This window comes from Camponotus vicinus, unplaced genomic scaffold (genome assembly GCF_025532165.1).
Source record: "Camponotus vicinus isolate PSW18456_S1 unplaced genomic scaffold, iyCamVici1.0 SCAF_1, whole genome shotgun sequence".
Classification (NCBI taxonomy): Eukaryota; Metazoa; Arthropoda; class Insecta; order Hymenoptera; family Formicidae; genus Camponotus; species Camponotus vicinus.
Window position 1 is genome coordinate 7824730 of NW_028141945.1, and position 23000 is coordinate 7847729.

Genomic DNA, 23000 nt, shown 5'->3' on the forward strand with positions numbered 1-23000 from the left:
AAAGATATATTAGTAAAAATTAGATAAAACTATACACACATACACATATATATACAATATGAAAATAAATATATAACACAGCCTCAAATATTTAATTTAATTGTGCAAGACTCAGTGCCAATATTCATTTCATTAATTTCTTTTTACATGATAAATCAGAATTTATTTATTTATAAATGCGGTTGTTGACATTAATTTAAATAATGATTACATTACATAATATTAAGTTACATTACGTAATATTAAGAAAAAGATATAAAATTAATTGAAGTATTATCGCAATCCGCGTAAATTATAAAGTAAGAAAGAGTACACATCGTAAATATGTATCAATAATAAGGCATAATTTCTTACTGTATAATTATATTAGGAGTACAAAAATAATAAATAATATCCATTAATTGTGCAGTTCAATAGTTGATCAATTCTTGACGATATTTTTATTTCGCAAAAATAAGTCAAAATGTCATCAACTGTACGACAAATGTTTATAATGTTTACATACGATAAATTTTCATAGTTTATCTTTCGATTATAATATACTATCAATTTCTTAATAGCAGACAATGAAATAGAATAATTTATTATTATGACAGTGGGTGAATGTTACCGACACGATTCACACAACATTTATCTGCCGAGAATAATATTATCAGAATAACGCATCCAGAAAAGATGCAATTTCAAAAGAACTGAATATTATATGTATTTAATTAAATGAAGCTCGCAGAGTGATAATAATTTAATATATAAAAACAGTAGGTATGCAGCCTAAGCATATTACAAAATATATATTTTTAAAATAAAATAATCTATTATAAAATCTAATAATTTAAGTATATAGATGATAGAAAGATAAATGATAATAATAAGACAATAGTTTTAAAACCTATTTTGCTACAATCCATCTTAGTTTTGCTACAATGATTTATAACTTTAAATGATATTTATAACATTAAATGAGAAACATGATTGTATGTATTATATTAAAGAAAAATATATACAATAATAGTATAAAATAATAATCGGATTTAAGCATAATTAAATAATCTAAATAATATAAACAATTCTTTCTAAATATATATGCGTGATACGAAACTGCTTAATCTTGACACATGTAGGTAGTTTGCCTATACACTCCCTTTATTTATTAGTGACGTCTGTATCCGTGCGATGCTGGCGTCGATGAGATGCTATCTGAAAAATGCAATATACTATACATATTTTTATCTTCATTATTTCTAATCATTTCTTAAATATCAATGATTAAAATATATCCTTCTTTATTTCTATAGCTAAATAGTTGTACGCAAGATATATATGTATGTGTGTGTGTGAGATATCCAAGATTGCTAATACAAAAATTTTTTTTTATCTCTTTATTTTTATTGTTAGAGAATTTTTTATTTACATATTCCATGTATTTTCTTAGCATTGATTTATTAAAACATACATACCCATTGATTAACTAAAGATGATAGGGGATAAGGATCAAATTGTTGTGTGTCTTTGCGAGTCCGTATGGAAGATAATGAATTGTCTGAACGTTCCCGGAATTCATCATTTGGAAAAACGTAGAATAATTCGTCGTTTGGCGACGGTATTTCGGATTCTTGAAACTTCTGGCTAATACTTTCTTGCAATGTGTTGCGTCGCATGGTCGAATCGAATCTTTTTCCATGACCGCCAAAGCACGAATGCCCAAATGATGCACAGCCACCTGAGTTGCATTATAATTATTGACACATTATAATTAATTGCTTGAGTTATTTATAAAAAAATAATCAGTATGATTTTGATTGCAATGAATGACAATAATTTGAGATGCATGTTGAAATTATATATGCAATAAATTTTATTATTATTAGGAATTCCTGTTCACAAAAATATTTCTTTTTTACGCCGTTTTACACCATTCGATACAACCAAAACCGCTATGTTATGTTCGAAATTATCATTTTAGAAATTATTGTTTTAGATTAACGCAGACTTTTATTTCTGTGCTATGTCTTTCATATTGATAGTAATAAATTTTTAGAAAAAAATTTTATTTATTTTTATAATAAATGTATAATTTATTTATTGTAGAAAATAAATTTATAGAAAATAAGTTTTAATAGAAAAGAATTATACATAAAGACCTAAAAATTTGGAAGTTCTCAAAAAAGATCCCTTATATAGCTTTCTTGGCATACCGTGATCTTTTCGAAATCATACCTTTGCGAACGTAGTTATCGGTATTCCTTAAGTTATTGGTATTCCTCCGGATATTAGTACTTCTTTCTTCTCGCGCTGCGGAAGGAATCAATATTAAAAAAAAGAAAAAAAAAATCTGAAAATTTCGAGGTTTTTTAGATCCCTTTTTTCTTAGGTCCCTTTGTATGATCTCTTATAAAATAATAAAAAGTATTTAATTTTAGTAACTTATATAAAATATCGGATAATCGAATCAGAGTAAAAAGAGAAAAGAAGCTAAAATATTTAAAATAAAGATAACAGATGAATCTTATCATGAACACTTTGTAAAACAAGTTATTTTTACACGATGATAAGACGTTAAAAGTTTCATGATTTATAAACACACAGTTGTTCGTACAAGTGCTTATAAAAAATACTACTATGTATCTTTTTCAGATAGCGCGAAAAATTGCTTTTTGAAAAATAAATAACTGTATCTTCTCCTTATTAATATCAAATTTTCGTCAATCTGCCGCAGATCTCTCTGCCTCTCAAAATATATACATCAATATATCTAGACATAATATTGACTCAAATGTCTATTTAATAAATGTTGAGTATTTATAAAGCCTAGTGCAGGTTTAAAATTGAGATGGTTGGGTGGCACATTGTATTTTCTTTCTAATTAATATTAAAACGAATACGCAATCGCGTTCTATTGATTCATTAAAACGATTGCATAATATCTCAATAATCCAAAAATAATAGATTGTATTTCACAATCTAAACTTTCTTTTTAAAGCTGTTTTCAATTATAAAAATACATAGTATTTTACATATTTATATAAAATTGATTTTTAAATTAAAATCTGAGAAAAATTATTTCCTCTTCGATATTAATATATTAATGTTCATTATATGGAATAAGCCTCAATTTAAATCGTATTTTGATGTATTTTGATAAATAAATACTTAAATAAGTATTTCCTGTAAAAGAGAAATTATTTAAAATATATATTTCTTCAACAAGAAATCAATTTTAATTTTCTAACGCGGCTAATATTTAAAAATAAATTCATTGCTTCAAATGCTTGTCACATAAACAGAGATTTATAAGAGAAGCACCACAATATATTTAATTTTGAAAAGTATTCTTTGCACGTAGAGAAAGATAATTTCATTTTAATCTAATTTAATATACGGAAAAACAATTTTGATTTTATATCAACAATTTAAAACCTGTGAAAGTATTAAATACAAAAAATGATTATTTGATTTCAAAACAAAGCGACAACGAGGCCAATACGAGTGCACTAGTAACCGTGTTTCTAAAGCACTTGTAGTACAACTTCGTATAATATATATTTATCTATTATTTTTTGAGTAGAATAATAATTTCGGTTAGATGCACTAGTGCGCACTGCTACACATTAAAGATTGTCGTGTACAAATTTACAATATAATAAATTTACATAAATAACATAAAACAGTAAGATAATTAATTGGGTGGGAGAAAAAATGGCGAGGGTTGAGGTGACAGGTGTGGAGAGGTGGGCCAAGAGAAAAAGGAAAAGAGGATGGTTGGAAGAGGAGATGGGAGCTGAAAGTTGAGGAGGAGGTGGAGTTATACGAGGGAATTGGAGGGATGTGGAGGCAGAGATGGAGAAGAAAAGGTCAGGGAGTTATTCGAAAGAGAAAAGTCGACGAAAAGTGCTGAGTTGGATAGGAAGGATGGTGGGAGAGGCGGGAAGAGAGAGGTGAGGGAGAGTGAAGGTGGCGCTGGAGGCAGGAAGAAGGAGCGAGAGGAGCGGCAGAGACGGTGAATGGAGATGGCGCTAGGGGATGGAGGAAGAATGCGGGCGGCAGATAGATGGCTCTAGGGGTGAGAAGAATGAAGCAGGGGGAGTAAGATCAATGCGTAGATCGATGAGGAGATCGATGAGGAGGGTTATAGTGGACGGAGTAGTCTGTGAGAAGTGACAGGGTCACAGCGAGTATTGGAAAGGAAGACAGAAGGTGGAGAGCTGGTGGAGGAGGTGAGAGAGTTAAGGAAAGTAATGGTGGAAATGGTGCTAGTATTAAGGAGGATGGTGAGGGGGATGGAGAGAAGAGAGGAAGCCGGTCATGAGCAAGTGGGAGAGGAGGTTAGAAAGGAGAGAGAAGGTGTGAGAGAGGAGAGAGGAGAGGAAGGAGAAAGGAGAGAGAAGGAAGAGAGAAGGGGAAGAGAGGAAGTTAGGAAGGCAGAGGAGTCAAGGACAGGGAAAGGGAAGATGACAGAGGGGAGAAGGGAGACAGGAGAGAAGAGAGGGGAAGGAAGTGGAGTGGAAGAAGAAAGAAGAGAGAAGGATGTGAAGGTGGAAGAGCAGAGGATGGAGAAAGGGAAGAAATCAGAGGGGAGGAAGGAGGCAGGAGGGAAGAAAGGAGACGGCGGGAGGGTGGAAGACAAGGAGAAGAGGAACAAGTGGAATGAGGGGGGGAAGGAAGGAAGAGGAACAGAAGAGAAGGAAGAAAAGGAGAAGGCACAGGAGAGAAGGGGGAAAGGAAAGAAACGGGAAGAGGGGAAGATGATGAAAGAGGCAGGAGAGAGGGAGGGGGAGAGGGGGGCAGAGAAGGAAAGGGAAAGTGGAGGAGAGGAGAGTTCAGAGGATAGAAAGAGAGAAGAAGATTGGTGGAAGATGGTGGAAGAGGAACAGGAGGAGAGAAGGAAGAGGATGAAGGCGGAGGAGGGAAGAGGAGGGGAGAAAGAAGAGGCTCTAGGGAGGGAGGGCAAGAGGACGGTCGGAGAGGATGCATGGAGGAAATTTGAAGAAAAGAGGGAGAGAGTGAGAAGGGAAAGAGAGAGGAAGGAGTTAGAGAGAAAGGAAAGGGAGAGAGAGGTGGAGGCGGAAAAGAGGAGGGAAAGAAGGAGGAACATAGTGTGGAGAGGTGTAGAGGGGGACAGCACGGAGGAAAGGAAGAGGGTGATAGAGGGGATAGTGAGGGAGGAATTGGGGAGAAAGCTAGAGATTAGGGAGGTTAGGGAAAGGAGAGGGAGCGCGGGGATAGTGTTGATAACATGCATGGGGAGGGTGAGGGATAAGAAGGATCTTTTAGAAAGAGGATGGGAAATAAGGAGGGACTGGGGGGTAGGGGTAGATGAGGATTTGTCAATGGAGGAAAGGAGGGTAAGGTGGAAGCTGGTGGAAAGGGCGAGGACGGAGAGGGCAAGGGGGAGGATAGTGGTTACGACTAATAGAAGGATCTGGATAGACGGAAAGGCTTGGGGGTGGGATTTGTTGGGAGAGGAGTGGTATGAGGAGAAAGAGGAGACAGAGGAGGAGAGTGATGGTTAGAGGGAAGGGGCGAGAGGGAAAAAGGTAGGAAATGGAGAGGAGGAAAGGAAGAGGAGGAAGGGAATAGGAGTAGGGGCAAGAGGAGAGAATAGGGAGAGAGGGAAAAGAAAAAGGTAGGGAAAGGAGGTGAGAGAGCGGAAGGGAGTGGAAGGAAGGGGGAGGATAGAGGGGGGAGTCGATAACTGCTAGGTTTTTAAGAACGATTATAAGAATTTTGGTCCTTTGATTATCTGATTTTGCAGTTAGTCCCGAGGCAAGAGAGATAAAGGAAAGGAAAAGATGAAGAAGGAGAGGAACGGACGTGAGGAAAGAAGAGGGGCAAGGCGAAGGAAGCTTAAGCAGGGGAAGGAGAGAAGAGAGACTGATGGATGGACAGAGAAAAGGCAAGGAAGGAAGCATGGTGTGGAAGTAGAAGGGACAGGAAGCATGAGGAAGGAAAAGGGGGAAGGGGAGGGAGAGTATGGAGGGGGAGGGTGCGTTGGGTGGGAGGGGGATTGTAGATTGTAATGGTCGCACAAGGGCCAGGCCGGGGGGGTTTAAAGTATACGGTTGTAAGGGGTCGGGTACGCTCCCCGAAAAGCGCCATGGTGTAAGGGTTTGGGTACGTTCCCGGAAAAACGCCCTTTGAACCCTTAGGGGAAATAAAGTATCTATTACATACATTACATACAGTAAGATAATTAATTTTACGAGTTATTTATTATTACTTGTAGTATTAGTTATCTTATTGTTTTAATTATTTATGCTATTGTAAATTTATACAACCTTTGAAAATCTTTAATGTGCACCAGTACACTAATAGTACAGTAATGCATCCAACCGAATTCGTTATAAGAGACACTCATATGTCACAAGAAGTGTATTCAATATTTTGTAGCGCGTATTTTCGTATTGACCTTATCATCGCTGTTTAGATTGATACAATTGCAACTGTTGTTTAAAGAAATACATATATGAAAATTAATAAATGGTGTAACGTTTTTTAATTTCCCGATCGATATTTATACGCCTATACATTTATATATGTATAGTTTACACATTATATATGTATTACACGTTATATATGTATAGTTTACACATATAACTCACAAACAAAAGTAGTTTAGATAACCTTGCGTGATTCTCCGTTAAATCATAACGCTTGAATATTTAAATATCGAATACAATTTTCGGTTATGCGTGAACGAAAAACCGAAACGAATAAGATCGATAAATATATAATCCGTAATACGTGCCGAAGCTGAAATTACTCGTGGTCGGTAAAGGAACAACTTGCTCGCCGCACAGAGCTGCTCACTCAATTACCACCTGAAACGAAGCTGATTAATCCACCATCGGCTTCGACCTTCCTTTTCCCGAATGATCTCGTTTCTACGTGTGCTATATTTTTAAGAATTTTACAGCGAAACTCATTAAACGCTTATCGTTCTTCTATATTTTGACACAAGTACACGTCATACTTTACATTGTTCCCGATAATACAATTGCAACGTAATCGCGCGCGTAATTCATTATCCACATTAAAGAGATAATATATTTGAGCAGAAGAATATTCACGCTCTCCGACCTTTTCGATAAATGTTCGTTTGCACTTTAGCCGTGCACTTGGATTCATCATCGTTCACGAAAATGCGCGTCACGGCTGAACAATTCGATCTGAAACAGCCGGTACATTTACAGTGAAATGGACTGGCATATTACGTAATTCCATTCTACCTATCCAATGTGAATCTACCAAAGTGCATTTCACCGTAACACCAATAGCGCACACGAATAAAAAATTTTCGATATTCTGTCTATAAAATCACTATTAACTCTTGTTAACTGTTTGTTACTAACTTTGCCGTTAATTCCTGTAGCAATTTATATAACTTGTAATTCCTTAATGATATTTCAGGAATTTAATGCAGAGGTATTTTATTATATTTATTTTCTATGCGAACAACGGTACAAGATAAACTGTATATTTAGAAATTTAGATTTCGCCTATGTGTAGCATATAATACATTAAGATGAATCTTCCAGCTCCTTTCGAATAAGTTTCGCAAAGATATATTGTATCGATACAGATCGAATAGAGTTTGACAATTTTCAAAACATTTCCTATGGAACTCTTGTCATCATACTTTAGGATAACATAGTCGAAGTTGAAATTGACTTTAGTGTAAATATTTTTTTTCCGCACTGCGAAACGAATAAGTGTTACAAAAATATTTTTATGTTTACATAAGTGTTACAGAAATTTTGTTTAGAGATCTCGAATTCTTTTTCAGTTCTTATACATTGTCTACACTTGCATCATATTATGCATTTATGCTTTTCAATTTCAAATTATGAAATTAAATGAAAATTTGCAAACTTTCAGGTCAGTGACTTTTCCCGCGAAATAGTTATTAAGAGAGATACAACATCGAATGTAAATTCGACATATCTTCATTTTCATTAATTCATATTGCTTCGACGATTGTGTATGATTATATAGCGCATCATTATAGCATACACGTTTATTTTATTTCTCACGTAGCTGTTAATTAATACAGTTTGCTAACCGCATGAAACGTGTTCGTTCAAAAGAACATTTGTATGCAAGAGTTATTTCAGGTAAATAATTCTGAAAATAATATTATATTTATCTTTCACAATTTTAATAAGTGTTAGAGTGATCTCTATCCTTTTTTATTAAGAATGACTTTACTTTAGATGATTTATAATGCACAACAAAATTTTGAATTAATTTCTATTTATAATTTTAAGTATCGTTCATACAGAAAATATTTGTAAAAGTAACACACAGATGTGTAAAATATATATTGTAATACACACATGTATTGGAATATGCGACACATAACATTATGAATAAATTTCGATTTAATTTTATTACGAATCATCAATCGTCTGAAGCAGCTTTATGAGAAAGAAAATATAATAAGAAAATATAAAATATCGAAATAAACAAAAATTTGAAAAAAGAAAGCAAAGAAAATTAAATTGACATCAATAAAGCTATCTTCTCTTCTTTAAAACCTCGTTGCTCTTCGATGTAGATTGAAATGATGTTACGGCTATAATAATCTAATAAGAGCCACTGAGTTAAATGCTAATTTTTTGCTTTTTTGCTTGAAGTGTTTTAACTGATGTCGATTATGTCGATGGAATATTTGAAAGAAGACACGCGAAAATATTTGTCAAATTCATTTTAATATTCTTATGCGGGAAATATTTATTGAAGGAAAAAATCTGCACATTTTAGTATTAGTATTAAAAATTAAACGCATCCAACTCAAAATTGATTATTGTAATAATTATGAATAAATACACGATTGATAAATTGGAAGCAATAGTTATATCAGGAATTGTTAGACATACAATTATTAATAATGTATGCAATATTTATCTATTATGCACACTTAATTGAACTGTTTAATTAAATGCTAACTGCATTGAAATTTTCTGCACGATTTTTAATACAGCATAAGCAGTCGCTTAAGTTGTTAATTTCCGATATTTAGAATCAGATAAAAACTATACAAAGTTTGATTTATGTATCATAATATTTAGATATATTATATTAACGGTACATTTAAATTAAAATTTGAAATTTCTAAACGCAAAACATTTTATTTTTATCATTAAGTCTATAAAAAACCAAAAATATTTATATACTAATAATATTTATACAATAAAAAATTATAGAAAAATTAAAATTTTATTTAAAATTTATTTAAAGATTAGTATGATTAATAGATATTTTAGCAAATTATACAATTCTAAAGTGGATCAGTATTAATTGACAGTTCGATTTCTATCGATTGTCACGCATAGTTTCGCGTCCTCGATAATTTCTATCCACAAATCCTACGCTTGTACTATTCCTAGCTCGTATAAGGAACGATAACTGTGTCACGGAAACATGAGCAAACAGTCGATGCTATTATAACATTTCGTAGCCATGAGAGTTAACGGATTTGACATTACAATAGAGTAACGATAATTCTCTTTTGCACAAGTTTTGCGTAGAATAGCAGAACTTCGCGTAGAAATAATCTATCAGTTGCTTTGCGGAGACCCAAATAGAAGTTGAGAACGAACACATGCAGTTGTCAAATCTACGATGTAACTTCTGAATTTTACATCCTGTATTGTTAAGACTCATACTTTCAGAAGCGGAAATGAAACAATTGATGTTACTGATCTAATAATGCCCGTAGTTATACGTTTAGTTTATGATTGTTCACATCGCTACTACTAATGTAATATTCAGTTTCTCATATAAAATGTGGCTAGTTTTAAATGATTCTATAAAAAATGATATGTAGACATCGATTTGTTCATACGTTGTTTATTCAGATCGAATTCATGTATTAATTTTTAAAAAATTGGTAGTCTTCATTTTCTTTGATCTTTTAAAAAAAATTTCTTTTCGAAATATATAAATAATTCAAACAGACGTATCAAAGATTACGCATCTAATTAAATAAAAAAATGTGGTTAGTTTTAAATGATTCTATAAAAAATGATATGTAGACATCGATTTGTTCATACGTTGTTTATTCGAATCGAATTCATGTATTATTATTTTTTTTAATTAATAGTCTTTATTTTCTTTGATCTTTTAAAAAAATCTCTTTTCTAAATATATAAATAATTCAAACAGACGTATCAAAGATTACGCATCTAGTTAAATAAAAAGGTTGCTCTCTGCAATTTATTGATTATTAAATAAATTTTTTATTACGAAGAGATAAATTAAATAAAATCATATCAAACAATTAATTTATAGTTCCCGGTCTTTTAAATTACTTTTCACTAATGTCGTTTTTCATCGTCTTAAATGCATGAATGGAAAAATTTTCATTATTTACATACATGCTACATTGAAATTTTTCATATTTCATGCGACGTATTAACGTGTATACGGTGCAATTGTGACAGAAAAAAGAGCTGACATATCATATTTCCTGAAAAATTATATTTTCAATGCTTGTAAGTTTCCCCATGTAAATCCATTTCGATGATTCGATTTTGCGAGAAGTGGAAACGATCAACCGAACGTCATGCCGACGAAACAATTCGGCATGGCGACATGCGAAATATCAAAGCGTTGTTCAAATTATAACTTTTACGAAAGTACGAAACTGAAAAAATAGAACCTACGTTCGTAAACACGTAGAACAAACATCATACTTTTTTGACATTTTTGACGTATATTTGCATTTTGACTTTTCAACGCGGAGGAATAAATATGTAGGAGCGACACGCAAAAAGGCAAAAATTTTACGTACGATTATCGATGGCGTATGCACTATGACTGTTTAATCGTTTAACGACAAAATGCTTTTCCATCCAAGAGAACATTTTATTTTCTAACTTGTGGTTATAAGAATTTTATATATATATATATATATATATATATATATATATATATCGCGTTTAACAAGTATTATACAGTTACAATGCAGATTCTTTTTTATATATAAATCATCAGTTTTATATTGATAATAACTAAAAAAAATAAAACATATTAAAAATTATATATTTATGAATAAATTTTATTTATTTTAATATACATAAAAAATAATAATATAAAATTAACAATATAAATTTACGCAAGTTTTTCCTACTACCAAATTATTTCTTCTTCAATTGTTTCGCACGAAGAAATGTAATATTTGAATTAAACTTATTTACTTCGCACACATTTAACTGATGGACAAAGAGATGAATTTTTAATTAATGGTTGTGTAAGATATTTTATCAAATAAAAAAGAATTTGTAGAAATTTAACCGATTACCATCACTTTCTGAAAAATAAAAGAAATCTATTTCAATCAATCATTGTCAAGAAAATTTCACGGAACATCTCTTAACACATAATATGCAAATAAAAAAAAGATATTAAAATCGACAATGTGAAAAATAATTCTACAGTAAAAACACAATTATAAAATAATTAAAATAATGACAATTATCATCCTTTGAATAAAAATGCGTTTCATGAATGTATGAAATCATTTTTCTACGTAATATGTGCAAGAAACTTTCGGATTAATTTGCAAAAATGTTGGAGAACGAACTCAATATGTGTCTGAAAGTTCTTAAGATTTTAAGCAAGTTGATTAGTTCACAAGAAAATGTATAAACGTATATAACGTGTATAACAAAATCTTTCTTTCGCTCTCAACTAATTTTCAAAGTTTAGTATATTATTTTTATACGTCGCGTACACATTAATTTTGTTATTTTATATCATATAAGAAAGTTAATTTAAAACTAAATACAGAATACAATTTTTCATCTATTCTTAATATCCGTAATATTGAGAATATGCAATGATATGATTTAATCAATTTCAAATTGATTAGAAAATCTAAAGATAAGGTGAAAAGAAAAAGACACCAAAAATCGAAACAACACAACATGTATATCAGAAGTTGATATCGTATTGATAATTCCTCTGTCTCTTTAAAGACATTGAAAAGAAAATTAAGTGTTTCTTTACAATTCCATAACAAATTATTCGACAGAGATAATTATTATCTGATAGATTAAGAATGATGTAAAAACATATTTATCATTATAATTCGAAAATCAAAACATCATATGTATCAGGAATTATATTGTACTGAATCTCTCTTTGAAGATATTGAAAAAAATTAATTGTTTCTTTTTTACAATTTCATAACAAATTTTTCGACACAGATAACGACTATCTGACAGAATAATTAAGAATCATTAAGAATGATATTAAAAACAAGAATATTTATCGGCATGATTAATTCGCAAACTCGCATGGAAATAATCAAATTCCATAATACATTGCTTATGTTTATTCTGTAGACAATTTTAGAATTAAATAATAAATTATCGCTTGACTTTTTTGTACATTATACCGGTCATGCTTTAAACCTTAAATTAAATGCATAAATGAGCAAAAAACAAATGAAAGAAATACTCACGTTTGGCATGCACATTGTCGCTGACGGAAATCAGAACGAGTAGAACAACGATCGAGAGGTAGAGCGAGAAAATGGGACCGGAAGTCGCGCGAAGTTTGGTTCTCATCTTGTCGCGATGGTTGTCGACGGCGTGTTTCGCTTGTTGCAAGGATGATTTCCAAAGAAAGAAAATCGTTCACTCTTTTGCCTATTTGCGGTCACGGATGATGGATGACACCGAAACGAGACAATACGAGACGATGCTACCCCGTCGAGCCGGTGGTTGTGAATGAACGATGGTGGTGGCGCGCGTTCCCTCTTTTACAGGAATGGACCGGAGTGGCGCAGTCGGATATCGCTGATGTAGTGTATACCGGGTATGCTGTCGGGATATTCGTGGGTGGCATTGATATCTTTTTAGTTGGTAATCACGCTGTTGTTATCGCTGTGAACTTTGTGACGGTGATCCCAGTTGCGGAGATCGATGAGGATGTGTGTCCCACACCCACGGTCTTACATACAGGTCTGAAAACTCCGGTGGTAGGGGAGGTCTCACTTATGCCTGTTTCTACCAACGTCGTTTAACTTAATCTTAGCTTAACTCATTCTTTGTCTCTTTCTAAAAGAACAGTTAGAAGGAGACAAAGAGTGAGTTAAGCTAAGATTAAAGTTAAACGACGTTGGTAGAAACAGGCATTAGTGTGTCCGTTTTTCGGGAGTTCACAGCTTGCCTGCTAGGTTCGCTGCGATCTAGAAGTCGCATTTAGACGTATGTTAGAGAGAGAACGACTACTGCCGTCTATCTCTGTCTCTCTCGCTCGTATTGCGACTTCTAGTCGAAAAACGGACACACTAAGTGAGACCTCCCCCACCACTAAAAAAGGCCTGAGTTTCCAGACCTGTATGTAAGACCGTGCCCACACCGGAATAGAGACTCGCACATACCTGAAGGTGCATTTCAAGGGCCGATTTTGTGGAAACTTCAAGTAAGATATGTATTTAGATACGATTTCGAAGCACGAGAGATCTCGACATTTTCGCAATCTAACAGCATTGTGGAAACTGTGCATTCGTATGATTGAAACTTCTCGATTGCGTAATCGAGAGTTAACTTGAGAAACTATGAGGAATCACTTATGAAGTAAGCGAAAATCAGCTTCGCAATTTCAGTAATCCCGACTTTTTAAGATGAATTAGTAAATCGTCAAATTTTAACATCCTCATTCTTAACATTTATGATACTGGATATTGAATGTAAAAATTTTTAAATATTTTGATGTTAAATTGCATGATTTAAAAATGTTATAGATGTTTTAACGGGGCCTTTATCTTTTCTCTATTAATTTATACTTTTTCATATAATTTATGCAAAAAACATAGCTCTAAATTTAAATTAATTAATTTCATGTTAATTTAATATCGATCATTATTTATTTTACTCTGATTTATTTTGTAGCGAGTACGAAATGGTTCACTGAGCTATTCACTCATTCGAAAATAACTATCGAAGTGATTTTTATTTTTATTTTATGATAACATTATACGACGATAAAATTAGGATGCAGTGCAAAAATGTAGAAAAGCTATTTTTACTCAAATCATGTTCAGGTAGTTTTATTAATGCATATAATAGTTTTCTTTTCATTGTAAGACTTATTTCCAAAATATTCACATTATTTCAACATTATCGTACTTGAAACGAAGATTTTTCTCAATCTGACGAAAAGAGAAATAGAATAATTTGCTTTCATGGATATTTAATGAATTTTTTATAAGTATCCTTATGTTTTATATTGATCTGCATTCTGTATAAAGATGAAAGTACATATGTACCTCAGTTACTGATATGCTAACTGGATATTATCCAGTTAATTATCTATCTAGGAATTATCATCCTCTTGTTTTGTATACGTTAATACATTCAATGTTTATAACATTTCTTTTATGTATTCAATTCTGACATTGACCTATTTATCACATTTTTCTGGCAGGTTTCTTATGATATTAGAATGATATAATATAACCTTGAAGTAAAACGTGTCTGGTTTCTTTTAGATACCATCCAATCTGGAATGAACACTTTTTATTATGAGATAAAATTTTTTAATTCTTTTTTCTTTTTTTTAAGAAATTGATCAAATTTACTAATCATAATAACTATGGTTAATTTCGATAATAACTACATTTAATGTTTAAATACAGGAGAGATGCATTCTGAGTGTGATAAATCAATCTTATACATTTTGTGTAGGTTGATACTCATTACACTTGAAGAGTTACGCTGATAGGGGATAATTTCATTGGAAAATTGTACATGTTTTCATGCTGAATTTAATTATTCGATATTTAATTACACGATACGTATGTACAACAATATTCGTACAACGAGAGAGATCTTGACAAATGCTTAATTAATGATATCCGATAATTCCGTGCCAATCGTCGTGGTCATCCCTGTCATCTCGCATTGGCAATCGAACGCAAATTTAACTGAAGGACGCGATACGTACAAATACTAGTACTAAAATCAACTGTCGCGTTAATTTTACGAATATCGCATATTATTAATTAACGATTGTAATTAATTTTTATTCCGCATATATAATTTTTGCATCTATAATTTTCACTTCTAATTGATCACCTAACAGCAACTTATCTTATAAAGTTTATACTTATCTTTTAAATTTATTTTTATTTTCATTTCAAAATAAAATGAGACTGATGAATGTTTTAAAGTAAGTTTCAATGTAATTTATTCCGATCTCTTTTTCTTTTAATTTCGCGAGACATGGCCTCGTTATGACTAAAGAAAAAATAATTATTGTAACTAGAATTTTGACAATATAACTGATTGACTAACAATAGAAATTTTGATTTAAGATGTCAGATGTCAATTAAAATAACAAAAGTCACTAAAAAAGTATATAGTTACGTCTGACATTTTTTGCATCATTTGTGATATAATATTTATTGCTTTTTGTAAACTTATATAATTTAGCTTTTGTTTTATGTAATTTTTTAAAAAATATTTTTATATATTTCTTAATACAATAAAGGATCGAATAAATTTAATACGAAACAAAAGATATTTTATATATCATGGTATATTTAATAACTTTGTGTATTTATATACGATTATGGAATGTTATCGCGTTGCAAATTCAAAGTGACGTTATAATTGTAAAAATATACATATGTTCTATGCGCTTTATATATTTTTCACACATATCACAAATCAAGATTGATAACGAAACATGATGGACTGTCCCAAGCATTTTTCGACGTTACAAAATGCATAACTGTAATATTCCTCGAGTTACAATGTCCTGGTTTTCAAGTTAGATTTTTCTTTTGCATTTTGCAATGAAAAATGTTATACGTGCAACGCATCTCGTCACTATTATAAATATAAATTGTCTTGCGTTATATTCGTCCAATATCCATAATAATGTTTAACGATATTAACATACCTGATTTAGCGCAGATTGACGTTTCGCGAAAATTATTATAAATGTATTGTAACTAATTGTAACCAATTGTAACTAATGCATAATCAAATGCATTTATGATATTAACGCAGCATACATTAATGTTTAATGTCGATTAAACACGGTGCAGTTTAATTCATAAATAAAGAATCCATCTGGATCGCTTTCATTCTTCAATACAATGAAATCCTCTCAGACCTAAAAAATCGTTCTCTTTCTCTTTGCATTAGGCATCTGGAGAAATTAAGAGTTTAGAATCGTAATGACCTTTTAAAATGTTTTGTGCAAAGCAATTTTCGTGTATACAGAGTAAATTCATTGACGCCGACCTCGTTTTCTCGTTGTCAAGCGAAGAAAAGTGATTACAATGAAAAGCGGAAACGTTTTATAAGTGTATTTTAAACCAAATTGCATTCCATTCGGATGTGTTTAAATGAAATTGCAATCTCTTTGAGGTAGCAGAAAAGAAATTGGTTCTTTTATTTTTTTATCTCTTTTTCGATTTATAAGATAAGAATGTCGACCCAGTTCGTATCGTGGTACCGAATCATATTTCTCATAATCAGTTTATTATTATTAAGATACTTCTTCGCCACAAAATATTAATATGCTAATATAGGACGTTACCGAGATGGCAAGATAGGAAATGTATTATTACAGGAAATGTATGTGTACACTTATACTGATTTTGTGGAGTAATATTTTCTTGCCACAAAAAAGCGGACGCTAAGTTTTCTTAAAGCATAGTATACAACAAAAGAGATCCAATTTTTTCAAATTAAAAAATTAAATTGCTACTTATGTGTGTATGTAGAATATCCTACATCTATGCTATTTGAAATAACAACAGGAAATAACTAACAATGACAGTTTTTTTTAAATACAAATAATAATCAAATCGTGAAAACGAGCACACGTTATAGTAATAAATTTTTCTTTGTGTAAGTTAATAGAATTTTTCGGGGACAGTTCAAAAACACTCGAGCGACAATAAAATCGTGAAAGCAAAATTAATTGGTTTTTTTTAGCACGAAGCAATACGAAATAAACGATTATTACGAATAGAAATTAAGACGACGATGACATTTGTAAAATAGTCTCGTCAATCCAAACTAACGAGCTGAATACATTATCGTTGGATATATCGAGCTTTATTGAGCTTATGATTGAAGGATTAAAAATACTTAAACAAGATAATATCGAACAAAGTTCGTACATTGTTACAGGCACTCGCGCAGGTTACCGCGCACGTAACTACGTCGTAAAGTTACGGACATCCTTTTCTTCCAAGTTTCTCTTCCAGAAGTCAGAACTTATTTATTCTAGATCATCGATAAGATAAATACAAACCTTCTCTATCGAATGTTAAATCGAAAATAAGAATCACGCTGAAGATCTTATTTCTCTTTGTTTCATCTTTGTCTTTTTTATTTATATTTTTTATATTTAATTGAACACGTATAATTTTATTCGTGTGATTCTGTTAGTTAAAATTCAACATACATATTTTTTGAAAATGTACATTTATACAATTAAAATTTCCACATATGTATTCTTACATTTATTATTTATGATTGCACATTTTATTTTTCTATTTTAGAATCATATTAATAATCAAAAAGGTAAGCTTATTTAAAATAGACACAATTCTAAAAGTCATCTTATTTCTAAAATTCAACTTTTAAATCATTCTAAATTTTATTGTCACGATCGAGCGCTTATCAGATTTTAAACTCCCTTTTATTTAATTATTCATTATCTTCATAAAAAATGTTGCTGCAAAACCTCTTCTTCTGACTTATGTTTTCAGTTATTATGGCAAATAACAATAAATAAACATTTAAGAAAAGACGATAAATATCCAACAGTGCGATTTTGAAAGAAACCTTCTTTTATTATCACGAAAGATCGAAGAATTGAATTTTTTATTTTCACCGCGTATACTTTCATTATAAGTCCGTCTATCTTTCCCATACCGGTTTCGTCCTAAATATTCGAAATAGAATATGTACGTATAATTTTAATACAATGTAGGTGGTAGCGCGATTCTATATTACAAATTGCGCGAGGAAGAGATGCATGAAAATAATAATTATAATAATTATAATTATAACAATGATATTAATATTTACGTGTAATGAATGAGCGTGCAGTTATGAAATAAAAGCTGCATATATTGGACAAAAGAATAGCAACAAAATATTTTATTGATATGAAGAAATTTTGATTTACTGTCATTATATCAATGATATCAGTTTTAAGATGTTTGTAATGTCATTGTGTAAGGTTTTCCTTAATATGTTATGTTATTAAATGTTATATTCAATTATATTATTAAATGTATATTCAATTTTATTCGTCAGCAATAAACATAATTTGTAAAATAATTTTGATTAAAGTTAACAATTAAATTATATACAGATTATTATACAAATATAGATTACGCATTTTGTAAAAATGGTGCTTTTGATATTTTTATCAATCGATTTTGTCGATAAATTCTAATGTAACGAGTATCGTTAATGAAACGTCATCTACAATACTCGAGCATGATAATTACAACGCTCTAATTATTCAGTCAATATATCAAATAATCATTTAATGGACATGATTGAATTTAAGAGATTTTCAACATAATATTATATTTATAACTCAATAGTTAAATTTTATCTGAATTATTTGATTTTTGAAGTATACTTTTATACGAAAGAAAACAATCTTCATATTGAGATGCAAGAGCATTCATTAAATGGAAATATTTTATTCTTAAAAAATTAATATGGAAAAAATACATCATGGTAAATATATATTATAGTAAAAATTACAATATAATTTTTATAATCATAAAATATACTAACATATAAAGAATAACTATACTTTTATTTAATAATATTATATATGTATATATTATATTTTGAAAAACAATATTTTTGATGCACAAATAAATATAAAATTATTAACAATATAAATCATAAAATATAAAACAATAAAAATGCATAATTTACAATTTTTTAATAAGTAATCTTAATGTTGTTATATTCCAATTTTTTAATTAATATTATAAAAGAGAATACACTCTTTTAATGTAATTTGTACTGTAATATTTTCTTCTTATATGAGATTTTTAAGAATCGTACATATTCTATAATAATTGTACATGAATATTTCAATGTCTTATAATAATTTTATAAATTTGTAACATATTTTTTTCTTCTTCCTTTTTATTAGTACATTTATCTAAAAATCCACGGTAAAAATCGGTTAGTAAACAAATTAGAGATTAATAAATAATTAAGAAATAGCATAAGAGTTGTTTAAGATATGCGATTGATCAATTATACGTGACATATATCTTGCATATATTTGCGATTATATCATAAATCTAAAGCAAGTTAATTGCGATTATACAACTTTAATATAATTAACCTTGCTTCTATTTCATTTTTGCGCTGCAAAGCAAGATGCAGAAAAAATTTACATGTAACGATCCGCTAAAACAGATTACACGAGAATTATACGAGTAAGCGTAACTAATCTGGCATGAAAAGCGAAGTTTATGACGTCAAAAAATTGATACGACATAAATTAATATGAAAGCTATTTGTAAGGGCGAACCGCACATGCATTCCATCCATCCCAGAAATTACTATATTGCATGAATGCATTCTTGTTTATACATATCTGATTCCACAAGATATGAAATTAATTATTGTGTTATTCTGTTAGTCCACCATTTTTGCAAATACCAAGATGTATTTTTACGACGTAACCGCGATTCATTATTCAGACATGATTTTTCTTGCGTAAAAACTTTTCTCGAAGAAAACGCAAACAAAATATATAAGAGTATTTTTTGAATTTATTCCACTATGTTTTTACATCAGCATTGGACGTTCTCTTCCCTTTTTAATTTCATTAAATGTATAGAAAAATAATTTGATAAATAACTTTATCAAATTATTTTTTGCAAAATATTGCATGTAAATAATGTATGATTAGACATTTAAATTATGTTTGCATCGTGTAAACAAACGAGACTCGGAGATATCTGCGATGTTTCAAGAGTTTAATATTTTCGCTTGATATGATAACACGTACGTGTGAATATATGGCAGGTCGATTTTTTTAACATACGGTATTCTCCCATGCTGTATCGAACGGTATCTGTACTGGTCGAATATCAATTGCAGCCGGAAAAGAAAAGAAAAAAATAGATGCTATCCGATCGCTTAATTAAAGCGAGAGAACCTGCGTCAATCTAGCCTCTTACTTTATTTTCCCTTTAGTTGCCCACTACCAAACACGCAAATCGTGGAAACGATTAAAATGACGATTAAATGCCAACCGATGCAGTTTTTAATACGATGAATATCGCCGAATATTTGCTTATTAGCGAAACGCCGCGGGCAGCGCCCTTTTAATTAACGTATTGTGCGTACATGCGATTTAAAATCAGCTAATAAGTCGTTAATAGGTCAAATGGATACAGTTTTTTTCACGTTATTACATATTAAACCGATATAATCAACCACACGTAATGTCAATCAATTCTGTGGGTTAGTGTTCAACTAATTACAAGTGACCCATAATTATATCTCGCAGTTTACTTTCATGACCGACTGTATTTTTCTAGTCGCGAAAAATTTTTCCTTGGCCAACAATGATGGCAGCGTTTTTTCGAGCACGTCTCCTCGATGAAATCAATCATCTCGTTGAGGTGATAATTAGATTACCGATTGGTGATATTAATTTTTCACGTCGCACTGTCGTTTTCATGTCGCGCGAATCTTACTTAACGAATCTTACGTGCAAATGCATCGTCATCGTTGTGATCAAGTCTCGTTTTAACATGACAATGCTATTCTTCTTCTGTTCTCTCTCCGAAATTCTCTCTTCGGAATCCTGACATGCCGTACGCGATCATGGTAGGATACACCCGGTTGCGCAGATGGGTTACCTTTGCATTACCGCTGTTTTTATTTACATATCGAAGTGGACGATGCAGGAACCGTGACCGGGTGAAATTTTGATGAAGTGCGTGCGTGAAAAAAAAATGCGAGTGAATCGATCGAACGGTTTCTTTAGTAAAATTAATTGCGCGCGAAATAATTTATATCATTTATAAAATCCTCAAGAGGAAAATTTTAATTCGATTTTTCATTCTAGTGAAAATCTCTTATCGTCATAATGTGTTTCAAATTTTAATATTCAAATTTTAATTTTTATTATCTTTTTTGCTATTAAGTCTAAAAACGAAATTTATATTGCCAATTGACATTATATTTTGTAAAACGTACTTTACGATAAATATCATTTCAAATATGACAAGCAGATAAGATTCTATTTTTAATAAAATTTTATCTAGCTGTTATATATCGCCTACAAAATGAAAATTTATATCCCGTCATGTCACGGAAAATGACTTGTACAAGATAATGAGAAATTAACAATAAAGGATTTCCAGGCAATAACGCCTACGTTAAGTGCAAAAGATAACGAAAAGCTTCATTCAACGATCATGAGAAAACGCAATACGAGTGAATTGTACTTGTCGTAATTGTTGTGCTTGCTGTTTATTAACGTTTAGACATTCGCGTGGGAATCAAAACACATCTTCATTAATTTAAATTAAATTAAATTCTTTTTTTACAGCTGCTATGTTTTCGGTCTTTGTTAAAAATACAGTCTCTTTCTATTATAATTTTATTAATACACGCATATGGTTGTTCACTGCTTACATTTTCCCAACAGGAAATGTTATATATCATGAATAGTGAGAGAAAAATTAATGATTATTTGAATGTATTAATTATAAATTTGTAAAATAAATACAATACGTTTTCCTTTTATTTAGATTTATGAAACTAGCCTAATTTACATTTAACTTTTAATCGGAATACAACTTGCAAAATGTTTTACTTGTGATATCGTCTTGATTACAGCAAATTTTAATATCTTCATCTGTGATTTGACACGCTTTCTTGCACACTTATAGTTAGGAATTAAATAGTATTTTTCATTTCTTCGCGTAATAATTCCTTTTTTCATAATCAATTTTTTTACACAAAGCTGCAATTAACATCGCAATGTTCGCGAAAGTGATATACTCAAGAAACAGCGTGATTCATTCTCCCGTCAATGTCCAACCTCTCGTCTTGACAGAAACAATGATTCATTTCTTGAATTGCATAATTTCATCTAGTGCGCTAAATGTCCTTTTCTTCAAATGGCGTAATTTTAAGTACAAAAGCTTGTCATTTAGTCACTCTGTCGCCTATATCACTCTTTCTGCAGCACTTATCCCTCTTTCTTTTATTTACCTTGCACTACAGAATGCATGTAAAAATCTCGGACAAACAAATGACATATTATATGCATTGAGATACAAAGGTTTGTGTTCGAAAATAGTTATACAGGGTGTTGAAAAAAAAGGGTCACATATTTTGATAGCAGGTAGTATTGATCAAAACAAGAAGAAAAGGTCTAATTAACATGGGTCCTAAGACTAATATCTTCAAAGATACAAGCTATTTTGTTATTTGGTATCCAAACGTAAATATCAGGAGAGAGAAATGAAGTTAGAGTGCGTGATTTGAAAGAGTGCGTGATTCTCTAAGACGTAGGGCTGAAAGATGCGTGAGAGTGAATGGCAATCACATAGAGCACCTCCTCTAATTTTTTGCTTTTTGTAAAAAAAGAGTTTTTATTTTGTTATCATACATTCAGTTTCTTTACTTCAGTTTTTTTATGGAAGATAAATGATTACATTTCATATTAAAATAAAAATTGTTTCTTTATCTCTCTTTGTTTATTTTTTATTTTTTAAGGCACCTAGAAAAAAGATATCCCCATTGTACCCCACTCTCCCCTACTCCTTTGTTCATTACATTCTAAAGATGACACGACTAATAAGAAAATGACAAAGAGCTCAAATAACAAAATAGCTTGTATCTTTGAAGATATTAGTCTTAGGACCCATGTTAATTAGACCTTTTCTTCTTGTTTTGATCAATACTACCTGCTATCAAAATATGTGACCCTTTTTTTCAACACCCTGTATTTACTGG

General features: G+C 31.0%; 3 protein-coding genes across 5 annotated transcripts in view; 2 read left to right on the forward strand and 1 right to left on the reverse strand.

The window, feature by feature from the left end:
* The window catches only part of LOC145971360 (uncharacterized), a 150450-nt gene that overhangs the window by 54311 nt on the left and 73139 nt on the right, over nucleotides 1–23000 (forward strand). The gene's annotated exons all lie outside the window — the stretch shown is intronic.
* LOC145971428 (basic phospholipase A2 10) overlaps nucleotides 1–23000 on the forward strand; it is a 56127-nt gene that overhangs the window by 495 nt on the left and 32632 nt on the right. Inside the window, exon 1 of one of the 2 annotated variants that reach the window (XM_083099072.1) lies at nucleotides 13176–13431. The exons of the other annotated variant lie outside the window; for it this stretch is intronic. The gene's annotated coding sequence lies outside the window, so the exon portion shown is untranslated. Of the gene's footprint in view, nucleotides 1–13175; nucleotides 13432–23000 lie in introns of those variants that run through there. 2 annotated transcript variants of the gene reach the window in all.
* On the reverse strand, nucleotides 299–12932 carry LOC145971331 (neuropeptide CCHamide-2). 2 transcript variants are annotated; one of them, XM_083098885.1, is made up of 4 exons: nucleotides 12467–12932; nucleotides 2218–2292; nucleotides 1458–1720; nucleotides 299–1197 (listed from the first exon to the last, which is right to left on the reverse strand). In XM_083098885.1, exons 1-4 carry the CDS (start codon nucleotides 12570–12572, stop codon nucleotides 1144–1146), a joined length of 498 nt encoding a protein of 165 aa, XP_082955011.1. In that variant the 5' UTR covers nucleotides 12573–12932; the 3' UTR covers nucleotides 299–1143. The 2 variants fall into 2 exon arrangements, with proteins under 2 accessions (XP_082955011.1, XP_082955017.1); XM_083098891.1 differs by lacking the exon at nucleotides 2218–2292 and having other exon boundaries at nucleotides 307–1197; nucleotides 12467–12921.